Below are 14,615 nucleotides of genomic sequence, written 5' to 3' on the forward strand. Positions count from 1 at the left end.
TCCAGTTCTGTATCAATCTCACGAACCTCCTTTAAGCTGTTTTCTAATTCTGTTGAAGTTTTCGTAAGTATTTTATTAGCTTCTGAAATTGCAATTGGCTTTTGTCTTCCTTCACAATCTCTGTGGCCCAAGATTGTACAACTCTCACAGATTGGGTTTTCACAATTCATGCAATAATGTTCCAAATGTTCATTGTGAAGCAGACACTGGGAAGAATTTAATAACGCAATCTGCATTTGGCTCATTTCTTTCATCTCATTCATGGAGTGTAACTTGTGACTTCTCAAGGCAGGAATTCCTCTATGACTGGTGCAACAAATGGAACATATGTACTCCTTACATTCCTGACAGTAACTTTCTACTTTTTCACCCATCCCACAAACACAATTTTTTGCATCTTTCTCCAAAAGTTCTCTAGTTTCTAAAATGTTGTTTATAAATGTATTCGATACAAGCTTGTGAAGACCGCCCTCTGGAATTGGATATGTTTTGCAGCATGTGGGGCAAGTTAGTGTCCCTTTAGTTGTCACCCATTTTTCTAGACATGTGAAACAGAAGGTGTGTAGACAGCCTAAAGTTCTTGGATCCTTAAGTTGATCAGTGCATATGCTACATTTAAGATGCTTATTGATGTCTTCTAGAATCTTATTTGGCTTACTGGCAGCCATCCTGGAATCACCTGTAAACAATTATAAGTACTTTATAAGCAATGCATATTTTTAAATTTAAATGGTTGTCAATAAGATGTGTAATTGTTTTATTAGGGAAAGAATAACTAATTAAATTGTTTTACCATAAATAAACATCAGATTAATTTCACTGAAAAATGACTAAAATCAAACTTGAATTTTTTAACTGAATAAAATCAACCATGTATGACAACCAGTGACTAACTAACCGTTTGTTCAATAATTGCTTCTTATAAAGAATACAGATGAGAAGATTATATTTTTTCAATTTAAATTGGATTTATAATATAATGGCCAAATGTATCTTATAGGATAATAAAATCAATAATTTCTTGTAAAATGTAAAATAACATGGATAAATTGATTATCAAAAAATTCATTGATGTAACCACTCAAATCTTTACACCGCTGTTAAAATATTAGGAATTTGCATTGCAGTAAAGTTGATTTAAAATAGTATTGAATTGGTGTGTTTGTTAACCATTGTCAATGAGGTGCTAACATTAAGGTAAAGATTAAATAAAGCTTTCAAAACGGAGTGAACATTCCAAAAAAATATAAATTTGTTATGACTTCAAACATATAGAGTGATCTTTTAATCAGGGAAGAGTGAGTGTAATTTCACTCTTCCTTAATTGCTCTTAAGATAACTTTAATTAATAGCTCACCTGTTTTTGAATCAACATCATTATCATCTGAATCTTCATTGGAGGTTAAATCCACAGACTTATCTAATTCATAAGATATTTAATAAAAAAAGTGAAGTTGCAATACAATATTCTAAATTCAGTGATATTATCTATCGTCCCAATGCCTCCATAAAGTGTTATATTTTGTTGATAATTTGTGTAAATAAATCACTCTAAAAAGTGCACACCCCCATTTTTATTTCCAAGCAAGCAAGATATTCCATTTTTCCACTTTTCTTTAAGTTTTAAAATTTCTCATGAAACAACATTTTTAAATTCATAATCCTTCACTTCAACAAAATATTAAGGACGCTCTTCATAGTTTCTATTGAGCATCAAGGATTTTACTCAGGAATTCAACCTTGTTTAAAATACGCTTGCTGCCCATCAGCCTGTAAAATATCAGTTTTTCTTTATATTGAATATGGGGTTTAAAAATGCTTATTTTGGGATGAACTGAGATATAATGACCCGTAAATTAAAACTTATTCCTCACCTTTTTCTTCAAGCATACAAAGTGCTTCTTGGTATTTGTCTTTGACAATGTGTGATGTCCATTCCATTTGAAATGTGGGCTGATGTTCCTCTGCCACTAATATTTCTGATAATTTTACAAGAAGCTCTCCACTTAGTGACATTTCCCAAAGATTTACCAGAGCAATGGGATCCAGCATAGATAAGTTGAATATTATAGAACTATGTTCTGCTTTGGTTAATTTAAGCCCAAGACTTTGCAAAAAGTAACTCAGGTTTTGTAGTATGCCAAATAATATTTGCTCATCATCTTTTGTCATTGTGTCTTCAGATTGTTTAAGTTGAATTAAACTATTACAAGCCTCAGGTTTAAATATTAACAGAAGTTGTTGATTATTTTCAAGGCAAGTTTGTAAGATTTGCAGTTTCTTATCAATATTTGTTAGCTGAGATGTCCTATCTTGTGGGAGAGTACTCTGTAGTGGCTGCATATTTTCAGTAATAGTTCTTTGTAAAGATTGAAGATTTTTCTCAATGCTTGTTAGTGCAGATGATTGCAGAATTTCATCAATAGCTATTGCTAATGATGGTGTAATTTCAGAGACAGTTTGTAGACATTGTCGAATTTCTCCAATAGTTCTTAGTAATGATTGTAGTTTTTCATCAAGATTTCTTTTGCTGTGTAATGTTTCATTGCAAATCTTTTTTTGAGGTAGTTGATCTTTTAAGTCAGTCTTGCGTTTCAAAGTTACCGATACCTGAACATCTGCAATAGATAGAAAAACAATTATTGTTTGTTTTACAAAATTACAATGTATCAAAACACTTTTTATCCTTCAGAATTTAATAATGGTAAAATAATAAATACTAATATCGCTGGTATATATTTATGCATTTGGCATATTGCAAAATTTATACTACTGTAGGACAATAACGAATAGCGATAAAAATATAAAAATACATATTTTTTTTATAGAAACCAAAAGAAATTTGAAAATTGAACTATATAATAACAATTCTGTCTTTGATGAAAATAATATTTCAAAAATCCAATCAAATGATATCAGGATCAGTGAGAACAATCAATATTCTTAAATAATCTAATTGAAACTGATCCTATTAAAAGATGTTTTACAATTCATGTTACAGTAATTTCATGAAAATCACATCAACATACCTTTAGTAAGATTGTCAACAGCTGGTACCATACCATTTAAGGTCTCAATAAATTCACCAATATTTTGTTCACAAATGTTGTGTTGTAAATCCAGGAGAAGACTCCAGCCATCTTGGTATTTCTCTGGGGGACTATTAAGCATATTATCAATTTTGTTCACATCCTTCTGTGTTAGGTCATTGCCAAAATTCAGAATCTTTTGTTGATGATGGCTGAATTTTGTAATAATAATTTTTCTAACATTAGGAAAAGATGGAATGTGAATTCTAAGTTTGTCAACAATACCAAACTGTTTAGTGGCCTTTATGGTATCATAGAGAATGGTGAGATCTGTTGAACTTAGATCTCCAGAATCAATCAACTGCTGCAGCAAGTCCATTGTTGTACAGATTTTATGCATGTCAGCTTCTGCAATGTAACCTTGATACAAAACTTTTAGTTTCTTGATAAGTTTTCGTTTATCATACCAAGTTGAAAATCTGTCTAAAGCCTTTCTAAAAGATATGTCGGTGGTTTCTAGAATTAATAGAAAGAAGATAGGGTCAAATATATTTAATATTCATCCAACTCTTGAGGCAGTTTAAAACATTAAATTAATTTAAACATTTACAAAATTTATGAACAGTTTACATACTTTTAATAATTAGTTATTGCTTACAGTAAATAGACTTAACAATTATTTTTTATTCAGTAATCTAAAACTGACACAAATAAATTTAACTTTCATGTTAACAGTTACATTTGTAAAGTAAAAATGTTTAAAATTACATTTTTCATTATAACAAAAGGCATTGAGTGTTTAGGAATCCAAATTAAAGTCCTACGTACCTGACGCAGCCATGTTGTCAAATAACAGTACTTATTTCCTATTGAAAAATAAGAACAACATTTTCTATAGCAAGTAATTACCGGCAGCTGGGCTTAACACTATAGCTATTTGTGAATAACTAACTAACTATAACTATTGTCAAGTTGAAACCAATGTTGTACTACTGTGACATAATTGTATTTGTGACTCACAACCTCCAGATTACGAGCATGGGGTTCATACCTCTAGTCCACCGAGCTTGCGCTGATAACTATAGTTAGATTCAAACATGCAATGTTCATAGTTTTAAATGAAAAAGTTAAAATCTTGTGACAATAGGCTTTTATTGTGGATGTCTGGAAAAAATAAAATATAGGGAAAAATAGCTTCCAAATGTACAGTTGGTAGAAAAGACCCCACCCATAGAGATATTCACTATAATATCTCTATGCCCCACCCTTATCCAACAGGTACAACAATCCAAATGTGTATTTAATAATAAAATGAGTACAAAATGTGTACATAAATGTATTTATTAATTAAAAGTAATGAAAAATACCTTAATTCCAAATTTGAAATAGAGTTCTTAAATGATAAGCCGAAGCTTCCAACTCCAACAGTGAACGGAATCAAGTTCCTCATAAATTATGTCTAAAATACTTTTATTATGTAAAATAGACTTATATAGTAGTGGGATGTTCAGTCATCTGAACAGTTGAACTACTGATATTGTGTTCATTTGACCTATAACCTTTTTATTATTATTATATTATTCGTGTATTATTATATATGACTTGAACATAAAGACTTTGATAATTTGTTCATTCACACAAAACTAGACTTTTCTATAGAATTTATCAACCTATTCAATAGAGAGAATAGAAATGGCAACCATTATGGCATAACTAAAGTTGTGTATAGATTGTATAACCATGTATTCTTTACTCCTTGGTATAACATTACACCTTTTGCTAGGATTCTGTATGATACAGTGTTGTTAAAATATTTTATAACTGCAGACCTTTTCCTAGTATGCTGTAGAGTTGTAAAAGAAAGTTTAGAAACAGTAATATGATTATTGCAATTCCATTTATAAATTATTTTATTTCAATTGTCACACTTTCTAAACTGCTACAAAATTAACATATCTGTATATTTTACACATAGTGCTAAGAGGTTCTAGAATACACATTCATAAATGAATTCACTCAACATGACAGGCAAATTTGTATTTAATATTGACATAAATTGTTATACTGTCACTGATAATTAAACTAAAAAATATTAGTAAAAAATCAAAATATATAACAACCAGTGTGCAAATTAAAATTTTTGGAAATAATTTTTGTGGAATGATATTGGATATGAATTTCTAAAAATACAGTACAATATTGTTAACACAGGGAATACAATTATAAGCCTATAATACAGTAAAAAGAAATATAAAATAGCACCTGGCAGCTGTAATTTTAGAGAGGGCGCTCTATACTGTTAGACAAATTTTGAAAAGTGTTATTGTTACAGAGTGATTGATTTCAATGGTTCATAGATTATTGCACAGCTTTAGTAATTGAATATCTTCAATGCTTCGGTTATATTGATCTATTATACTTATAGCAATTGTGCTTTGATTAGCCTTCCATCATAATAAGTGAGTTAAAATCCATGATGCAAATGTAGTATAAGAATCTGTCTTTGATTTGTCATAGTAACATCCATGACATGCATACCAGGTTGTGACCATCTATGGATCTGACCACTACCAATGTTAAATGCCACTGTACCATTAGTATCCCATTCAATAGAGAACAACATAGCAAATCACCATGGCGTCACACAACTTTGCTATTACAGTTATATGTTGACTATAGACAAAGTGGATTTCAGTGATGGTTCTGTTAGCAGCATGGTTGAAAAGTATGCAAACAAATGTTTAACAGCAGTATCAACACTTTTACAATGCCTTTTATAACAAAATGAAATTCATATTGACTTATACAGTGCACAAGCTTAATTGAAAGGTTGGTAACACAGAATAACACAGATCCTGGTAAATTTTAAAATGTTCTTTGCATTTAAAATTTGCATCAAGTAACCCTTTGTTTATTGTGAATTTCTTTAAAGCAAATTTTATTTAATCTGCATTTACTTTCTTTTGGCCTTGTTATGTTTTATAATATCTCAGAAAACAAACATGCACATGTGTATCCTAGGTGATTTAAAAATCAAATATTGGATTTGATAAGATTGTTTGGATAAGTTTTTATAGTTTGCTACATACATTTTATTTACAGCTCATGCAATCAACCTTGAATTGAGTTTCTTTTGCTTGAATTTTAACCAAATTAGAGGGAACTATATTATTTTCATTTTTTTTAAAGGTACTGTTTCTGTAATTCATTGACTCCAAGCATTAGAGGGCGCTTTGTGAGATAAACTTCTTTGCTATCTAGAAAGACAAGACGTGTTTACCAGATAATTTAATCTGTTAAAAGCAAGCATATTTACAAAACCATGTTGGAAACACAGGGCTAAATAGAAAATAAAAGACACAACAAAATACAACATTCCAAACTAGCGTACAGTATATTACCAAGTTTATTTTTCCATAGAGATAGACATATATATACAATATGATATAGTATTTGTTTTAAAGGTGAAAATAGTTCTGACATGCTAACATTTATTGTATTTTCATTCATTTAAATATGCAGAATATTTATTAACTCCTGTCTAGTCCAAATAAAATGTAAGCATTGAAAATTGTTTTACCCAAATGAAAAAACAAATCAATTTACAAATACAGTACAGTGTTTAATAAGCTAATAAACTTTGTAAGTTGCTGATCATTAGACCAACAAGTATTTCAATGATAACTTTAGAAGAATTATTTAGTTGCACCTACTGCATTGCACAACTTCATATTTATTACAGAAAGTTGACCATGTAACATTAAGTCTAAGTATGAAAAAATAACATATAAATGTATATTTTAGAATATTTTTTTAAGAATGTTGTTTAATAATTTAATATTTCTAATGTATTATCCATCAGATTTAGTACAGCAATTTGTTTTGGTTGATGTGAAATTATGCATATTCCATGTCTTTTCCTTATGTTACCAATCTCTTTTATAAATTTACCATCTTTATCAAAGATTTGTATATGATATTTGCATGATACAATAATATTATCATCTTTATCAACTACTACTGCACGTGATTCATTCACGTTTCCAACTTTCCAAAATTGTGATTGTTCAACAAGAACTTTCACTAGCCTTCCATCAATGAGGTTTAATCCAAAACGATGTGTTGATAATGTGAGAAGCTGTTTTTGATTTGTAAAGGTGACATCTATGAGAGATCTGGGCCTGGACCTAACATGCTGTAAGCAATCTCTATGGATGACCTGACCATTATCAATGTCAAATACAGCTATACAACAAGTGTATGAATCTACTACATAGATAACATTTGATTCCTCATCTACATGGATACCTTGTGGAGTTGACAGTATTCCATGACCAAATGTTTTAACCACGTCACCCTTCATATTGCATATTGTAATGCACTTCTTACCAACATCACTGAACGCTATGTTACCATTCTTTATTTTGAACATTCTGTTAACTTCTGTTTCTTCTGGTAGTACAATTTTTCCAATGTATTTTCCTGATGACTTATACTTATGTATTTCATTTGTCCAACAGGAAACCAGCAAACAATCATCTTTATACTTAAGTACATCTTTACCTTCAAAGTTTAGGTTAATAGAATTTATTAGTTCTTTTTTTACTGTTATTGTCTTTGGTGAGTTTAATATGTGTTTGCCAGCAACTGTCACATCTAATCTAGAAACTCCTACGCTTGTACATTTTCTTGTCAAGACATATTCTCCATTTTCTTCTTCAAACTTTACTTCTTCTTGTGCATGCTGTGTAGACCATGTTGCATTCAGTTGAATTGCATCTACTTTACATTTACTTTGTTTTCTTACTTTTATTACAATGGTTTCATTTTCTATCACAGATTCATTTGCTTGTAATGTTAAATGGTCAGCTGTTGTCACTTTTGTTACATTTTCATGATTGAACTTTTGTAGTTGAACAAATTGCCGTTTGATTAGATAAAAGTCGGTTTGTCCGTCATCACTTCTGTCTGTTTTCGGTAAATCATTTATTCTGTCTGTCAGTCCTTTAACTACCATTTTACCCGATTCCATTACTGATACTGCATTTCCTTTCAATAGTTGATGAAAATAATCAAGTTTTGTGTCCACATCAGAAATAGTTTTTCTTAATTCATTCAGTTGTTCATCAATCTCTGTCTTTTTCATTTCATAAATTGTTTTTACTTGCCTCTTCATTGCATCGCCATTCTTTTTGATTGTCTTAATGGATTCTTGTACATAATCTTCAATGTCTTGCAAACAATTTGATTTATTTTTGTCCAGTTCTACATGAGTAGATATACCTGCTTTTAAGATGTTTTCTAATTTCTTTCTATAAGTATAGGCATCCTTTTGTAATTCTTCTGAAATTTTCTTAAATGTTTCAAATGCTTCTGAAATTGCTATTGGCTTTTGTCTCCCTTCACAATCTCTGTGGCCTAGGATTGTACAACTCACACAGATTAGGTGTTCACAATCCTTGCAGTAAAACTTAAAAGGTTCACTGTGGGCCTCGCACTGTGGGGGATGTAATGATGCAATCTGTATTGAGCTCATTTCTTTCATATCATTCATGGAATATAGCTTGTGACTTCTCAAGGCTGGAATTCCTTTATGACTGGTGCAACAAATGGAACATATGTACTCCTTACAATCCTGACAGTAACTCTTCACTTTTTCACCCATCCCACAAACACAATTCTTTGCTTCTTTCTCAAAAAAGTGTTGAACAGTTTCTAAAATGTTGTTTAGAAATGTATTCGGTGCAAGCTTGTGAAGACCGCCCTCTGGAATTGGATATGTTTTGCAGCATGTAGGGCAAGTGAGTGTCCCTTTTGTTTTCACCCATTTTTCTAGACATGTCAAACAGAAGGTGTGGAGACAAGTTAAAGTTCTTGGATCCTTAAGTTGATCAGTGCAGATGCTACACTCAAGATGTTCGTTGATGTCTTCTAGAATCTTATTCGGCTTACTGGCAGCCATATTGGAATAATCTGTGAACAGTTGATAATATTTGGAAATCATGATTTGTAATTATTTATTAAGTATAATTTTGATATGATAATGTTGATATCACTGAAGTTGATTAGTTGAAATTTGTCTGTATAGTACTAAAGAGCTTTATTTAATTGTTGTAAAAAGTGACTTGTTTAAGATAATGACCTCCGTGTTAAAATGTGGAATGAAACTACATACAAGTAGAACAAACAGTTAGACTCGCACCCTCGTACAAGAGGTACAATCAGGACATGTGTATCTACAAGTGCAATTATATATAAAAAGAAATACTAACAAATAATACATAAATGTATTTACAAAAAATAGTGCAAAATACCTGTAGTTTTATAGAATTTTAAATTGAAATTCTTAACCGATGAGCTTCTTTCCTTCTGCAGTAGGTGCTTATGGTGAATAGAATCATGAATATGCTGATAATTTTTCCGTTTGTGTGCAAAGGTTAAATAGCCTATGTAAACTAGACTTTAGAATTGATGTGTTAATATCTTCATCGTCCATTCAATACAAACACCAAATAGATAACTTATATTTGTTTTTAGTCTGATATTTAGATGCTACTGAGTTTATTACAATTGTTAGTGAATCATAAACATTCCAGTACTGTAAGTCCTTGTACAACTGTTTTATTCAAAATGTTTCTTAATGAAAAATGCAAATTCAGAAAAAAATGTTCTTAGTAGTTAATAATTGTCTGCAAATTTACAAAAGCAGCACAGATGCAAGTAAATTCAGCTTTGCAACACATAATTTGCATTTCTTTAAAAGCAAATTTGATGACAATAATTTATTTTACCAAGATGATAATATTTAGGCAAAATTTTGTATAAAATTGTATTTATGCAGTTGAAATTCTTTAATATAAACAAAATGCTAAACTTCAAAAGTAGAATATTGCTTGCTGCATTTGTATTTTAAATAAAAGAAATTGTATATAAGATAAGTAGGAGTTATATTTTACATGGTAGAATTCACTTCAGGAAGAATAGATTTATAATATCATTTATTCTATAGAATTAGAAGAGTGCTTTTTAAATATAATTTATGTTTTAAAAGATACTTTTGTAAAGTTTCCTAGGTACTATATAGTGAAACATATTTCTTATGTTTTAGTAAATAAGTATTTCTAATGTTTTGTCAAGCTGATTTATTACTGCAGTTTTCCGTGACTGATGTGAAATGATGCATAATCCATCTGTCAATGTTGTCTCACAAATAACTTTACTGTCATGTTGATCAACAACTACTGCCTGTGAGAGTATTAGCTTTGCACCTTCAATAGTATCTGATATTCCAACAAGAACTTTGATTAGTTTTCCATTATTATCAGTTTTAATCCACAATGTTTATTTAATATGAGTATCTGTCTTTGGTTCGTCATAGTAACATCTCTGACATAAGTATCAGGCTGTGACCATCTATAGATGACCTGACCTCTACCAATGTCAAATACCATTGTACAACGTGCACGAGAATCTGTTACATAGAAAACAGTTGATTCCTCATCTACATGGATACCTTCTGGATTTGTCAAATCTCCTTCACAAAATGTTTTAACCACTTTACCATTCATATTGCATATTGTAATGCACCCCGTAACATTGTCACTGAATGCTATGTCATCATTCTTCATTTTAAACATTCTGTAAACTTCCGTACCTTCTGGTAGTCTAATTTTACCAATGTGTTCTCCTGATGTCTTGTACTTTAGTATTTTATTTGTCCAACATGAAGCCAGCAAGCAATTATCTTTATATTTGTCAAGACATATTCTCCATTTTCTTCTTCTTATCAATAGTATAGAAAGCGGAAAAATGTAAGACTGCCTTGTCGTTAATTAACAGCATATATCTGTGCCACAGATTGTAAAATGCCGAGACAGCAAATCTCCCGATCACATATTCTGCCAGGTACTCAGGGATCAATTCTGGATTAGTTGGCCCTTGTTGCACCTTCATTTCAGCCATGACTCTTGACCACATTGACTCAAATAAATTTTTTACAGTACCATGGTCAAATCCTTGATTTTGGATCTGATTGTAGGCAGCCCATCTGTCCGTCCAAATTGTTGTTCCTGGAGCAATAATTTTAAAGATTGATTTTAAGGGCGTTTTTAATAAATTAGTATAAAAGTTCATCTGTGTAGGTAATATAACAATTCAACCATTTAAACTTTGAATCTCAACACTGGATAATAATATACTGTAATTTTAATCTGCTAGCACTCAAACTTCTTCAGAAGAACAAAGTTTATTTCTAAAAGACACTTTTAGGGAAACATATTCCTATGTTTTAGTAATTAAGTATTTGCAATGTTTTGTCATACTGATTTGTTACAGCAATTTTTCGCGGCTGATGTGAAATGATGCATATTTCTAATGAACCCTTTATTTCACCAATCACTTTTATGAATTTACCATCTTTGTCAAAAAGTTGCACATTGTACCGACTTGATACAATGATGTTATCATGTTTATCAACTACTACTGCATTGGGGTTTGTTAGTTTTCCAAACACAACATTATCCGATATTTCAACAACAACTTTGATTAGTCTTCCATTATTACCAGCTAGTAGTAATCCATGACGCGAGTCCAATATGAGAATCTGTCTTTGGTTCGTCATAGTAACATCTCGAACATAAGTATTAGGTTGTGTCCATCTATTGATGACCTGTCCACTACCAATGTCCAATACAACTGTACCATTATCAGAATCTGCTACATACACAACATCTGACACTTCATCTATATAGATATCTCTTAGAAATTTCAATACTCCATGACCAAATGTTCTAATCACCTCACCATCCATTGTGCATATTGTAATGCACTTCCTAACATTGTCACTGAATGCTATGTTACCATTCTTCATTTTGAACATTCTGTAAACTTGCGTACCTTTTGGTAGTCTAATTTTACCAATGTGTTCTCCTGATGTCTTACACTTAAGTATTTCATTTGTGCAACATGAAACTAGCAAGCAATCATCTTTATACTTTATTACATCTTGACCAACCACGCCTAGGTTGATAGAATTGATTAGTTCCTTTTCTACTGTGATTTTCATTGGTGAATTTCTGATGTATTTACCATTAACTGTCACATCTAATCTACAAACTCCTATGCTTGTAATTTTTTTGGTCAAGACATATTCTCCATTATCTTCTTCAAACTTTACTTCTTCCAGTCCTTGCTGTGTTATCCATGTTGCATTCAGTTGATTTGCATCTACTTCACATTCCGTTTGTTTTCTTACTTTTATTACAATGGTTTCATTTTCTATCACAGATTTATTTCCATTTAATGTTAGACAGTTAGCTATCACCCCGGCTGTCACATCTATTAAATTTTCAGGGTTGAACTCTTGTAGTTGAACAAATTGCTGTTTGATTTGACAAAAGTCAGTTTGCCCGTCATCAATTTTGTCTGTTTTTGGTAAATCATTAATTCTGTCTGCCAGTCCTTTAACTACCGTTTTACCTAATTTCATTGCTGATACTTCATTGCCTTTCATTAATTTATGAAGTAAATTCAGTTTCGTCTTCACATCAGATACTGTTTGTCTTAATTCATGTCTTTGTTCATCAATCTCTTTCTTTTTCTTTTCATAAATTGTTTTTGCTTGCTTCTCCATTGCCTCTCCATTCTTTTTGATTGTCTTGATGGTTTCTTGTACATACTCTTCAATATCTTGCAAAGATTTTGCTTTATTTTTTTCCAGTTCTGTATCAACCTCTAGAACCTCTTTTAAGCTGTTTTCTAATTCTGTTGTATAAGTATAGGCATCCTTTTCTAATTCCACTGAAGTTTCCTTTAATGTTTTGAATGCTTCTGAAATTGCTATTGGCTTTTGTCTCCCTACACAATCTCTGTGGCCCAAGATTGTACAATTCATACAGATTGGGTCTTCACAATCTTGACAGTAATATTCCAAAATTTCACCATGAAGCAGACACTGTGAAGGATGCAATGAGGTAATCTCCTTTTGGCTCATTTCTTTCATGTCATTCATGGAATATAGCTTGTGACTTCTCAAAGCTGGGATTCCTTTATGACTGGCGCAACAAATGGAACATATGTACTCCTTACAATCCTGACAGTAACTTTCCACTTTTTCACCCATCCCACAAACACAAACAGTCTTTTCGTCATTTTCCAAAAAGTGTTCAACAGTTTCAAGTATGTTGTTTAGAAATGTATTCGGTGCAAGCTTGTGAAGCCCGCCCTCTGGAATTGGATATGTTTTGCAGCATGTGGGGCAAGTGAGTGTCCCTTTAGTTGTCACCCATTTTTCTAGACATGTCATACAGAAGGTGTGTAGACAGTTCAAAGTTTTTGGATCCTTAAGTTGATCAGTGCAGATGCTACATTCAAGATGTTCGTTGATGTCTTCTAGGAACTTATTCACCTTACTGGCAGCCATCTTGGATTAACCTGTGAACAATCATCAATGTACTGTAATAAATATGATGCTAAATTCCATTTATAATTATACTACTGATACTTATTTCTGAAATTTTTATTTTTAAATTTTGTTATTGTTTTATTTGATCATTCAACAGAAGTGAGCCCGATATGGCTTTCAAAGAAAATAAGATTTTCCAAGAAAGGGAAAAAATCAGCCCCGCCCTGTTGGAGCTGAGTGAACAAGATTTTACATAAGGGTTGGAAAGTGATACCATGAATGGTTATAAATAATTTTTTTTCAAATTGCTATCTTCTCATCTAGATCTACAGTATGAGAGAATGTTCACACAATTTTTGTATTGCCATTTGTTTTTGTTAAAATCAAAAAATGCCCTATATAAATAACAGTACCCAACTGTAGGCCTATATTATTATATAGGCCTATTATATGCCTTTTATATATTATTATACCAAAGGCCATAAAATAATAATATGGAACAATCAGGTAAGTATAAACATTTAATTGTACCTTTCCTGGTACAATTACATTGAATGAAATTGTTTTCTCTCTAAAAAATGTGTAAGGGAAGTAAACAGTCTTCTTACCTTTTTGATTACTTGTTTCTACCATTACTTTTTCCTGTATTGTATTGTACAGTTGGATCCACTTCCTTATATTGTACACAGTATCCGGTATCCGGTACCAGAATGACTAAAGCAGTATACAGTACAGTATATTAAATAGTCTGCTGCCCTCAATTTAGCCATCTTTCCATTCGATCATCTGGAATTTTCCACTCTATTCGATCATTTGGAATTTTCCACTCTATTCGATCATTTGGAATTTTCCACTCTATTCTGGTTTTTAGAAAGTTGTTTTATAGGGTGGAAAAAAAAGACAACCCTTCCAAAAAAGTAGACAGTGACACCATTTGAGCTGATTTCAGAATGCTTTTTAAAATTACAATTTAGATGTATTATACATTTTTTGTTGGTCTCACATTACTCGTTTTACTACTTTTATTTTTGTTTTATTATAATTATTATTATAAAATAATGTATTATTTTTTTTTTATTTACTGTAACCTGTTATTTTCTTACTTTTACTGAGAAATAAATTATTTACAAATAAATAGAAATATTTTTGGACTGGCTTATTGTAGGATTAGGATTATGTTGTCC

General features: G+C 31.1%; 2 protein-coding genes across 2 annotated transcripts; both read right to left on the reverse strand.

Moving 5' to 3' along the window:
* Positions 1–6,787: 6,787 nt before the first annotated feature.
* LOC144849025 (tripartite motif-containing protein 2-like) lies at positions 6,788–8,991 on the reverse strand. The gene has a single exon (XM_078705978.1). The coding sequence runs from the start codon at positions 8,989–8,991 to the stop codon at positions 6,856–6,858; it is 2,136 nt and encodes a 711-aa protein (XP_078562104.1). The 3' UTR covers positions 6,788–6,855.
* Positions 8,992–9,863: 872 nt separating this feature from the next.
* LOC144848186 (tripartite motif-containing protein 2-like) lies at positions 9,864–13,472 on the reverse strand. Its single transcript, XM_078704897.1, has one exon. The coding sequence runs from the start codon at positions 13,447–13,449 to the stop codon at positions 11,317–11,319; it is 2,133 nt and encodes a 710-aa protein (XP_078561023.1). The 5' UTR covers positions 13,450–13,472; the 3' UTR covers positions 9,864–11,316.
* Positions 13,473–14,615: the final 1,143 nt, after the last annotated feature.

The sequence above is a fragment of the Antedon bifida genome, chromosome 7 (genome assembly GCF_963402885.1).
Source record: "Antedon bifida chromosome 7, ecAntBifi1.1, whole genome shotgun sequence".
NCBI lineage: Eukaryota > Metazoa > Echinodermata > Crinoidea > Comatulida > Antedonidae > Antedon > Antedon bifida.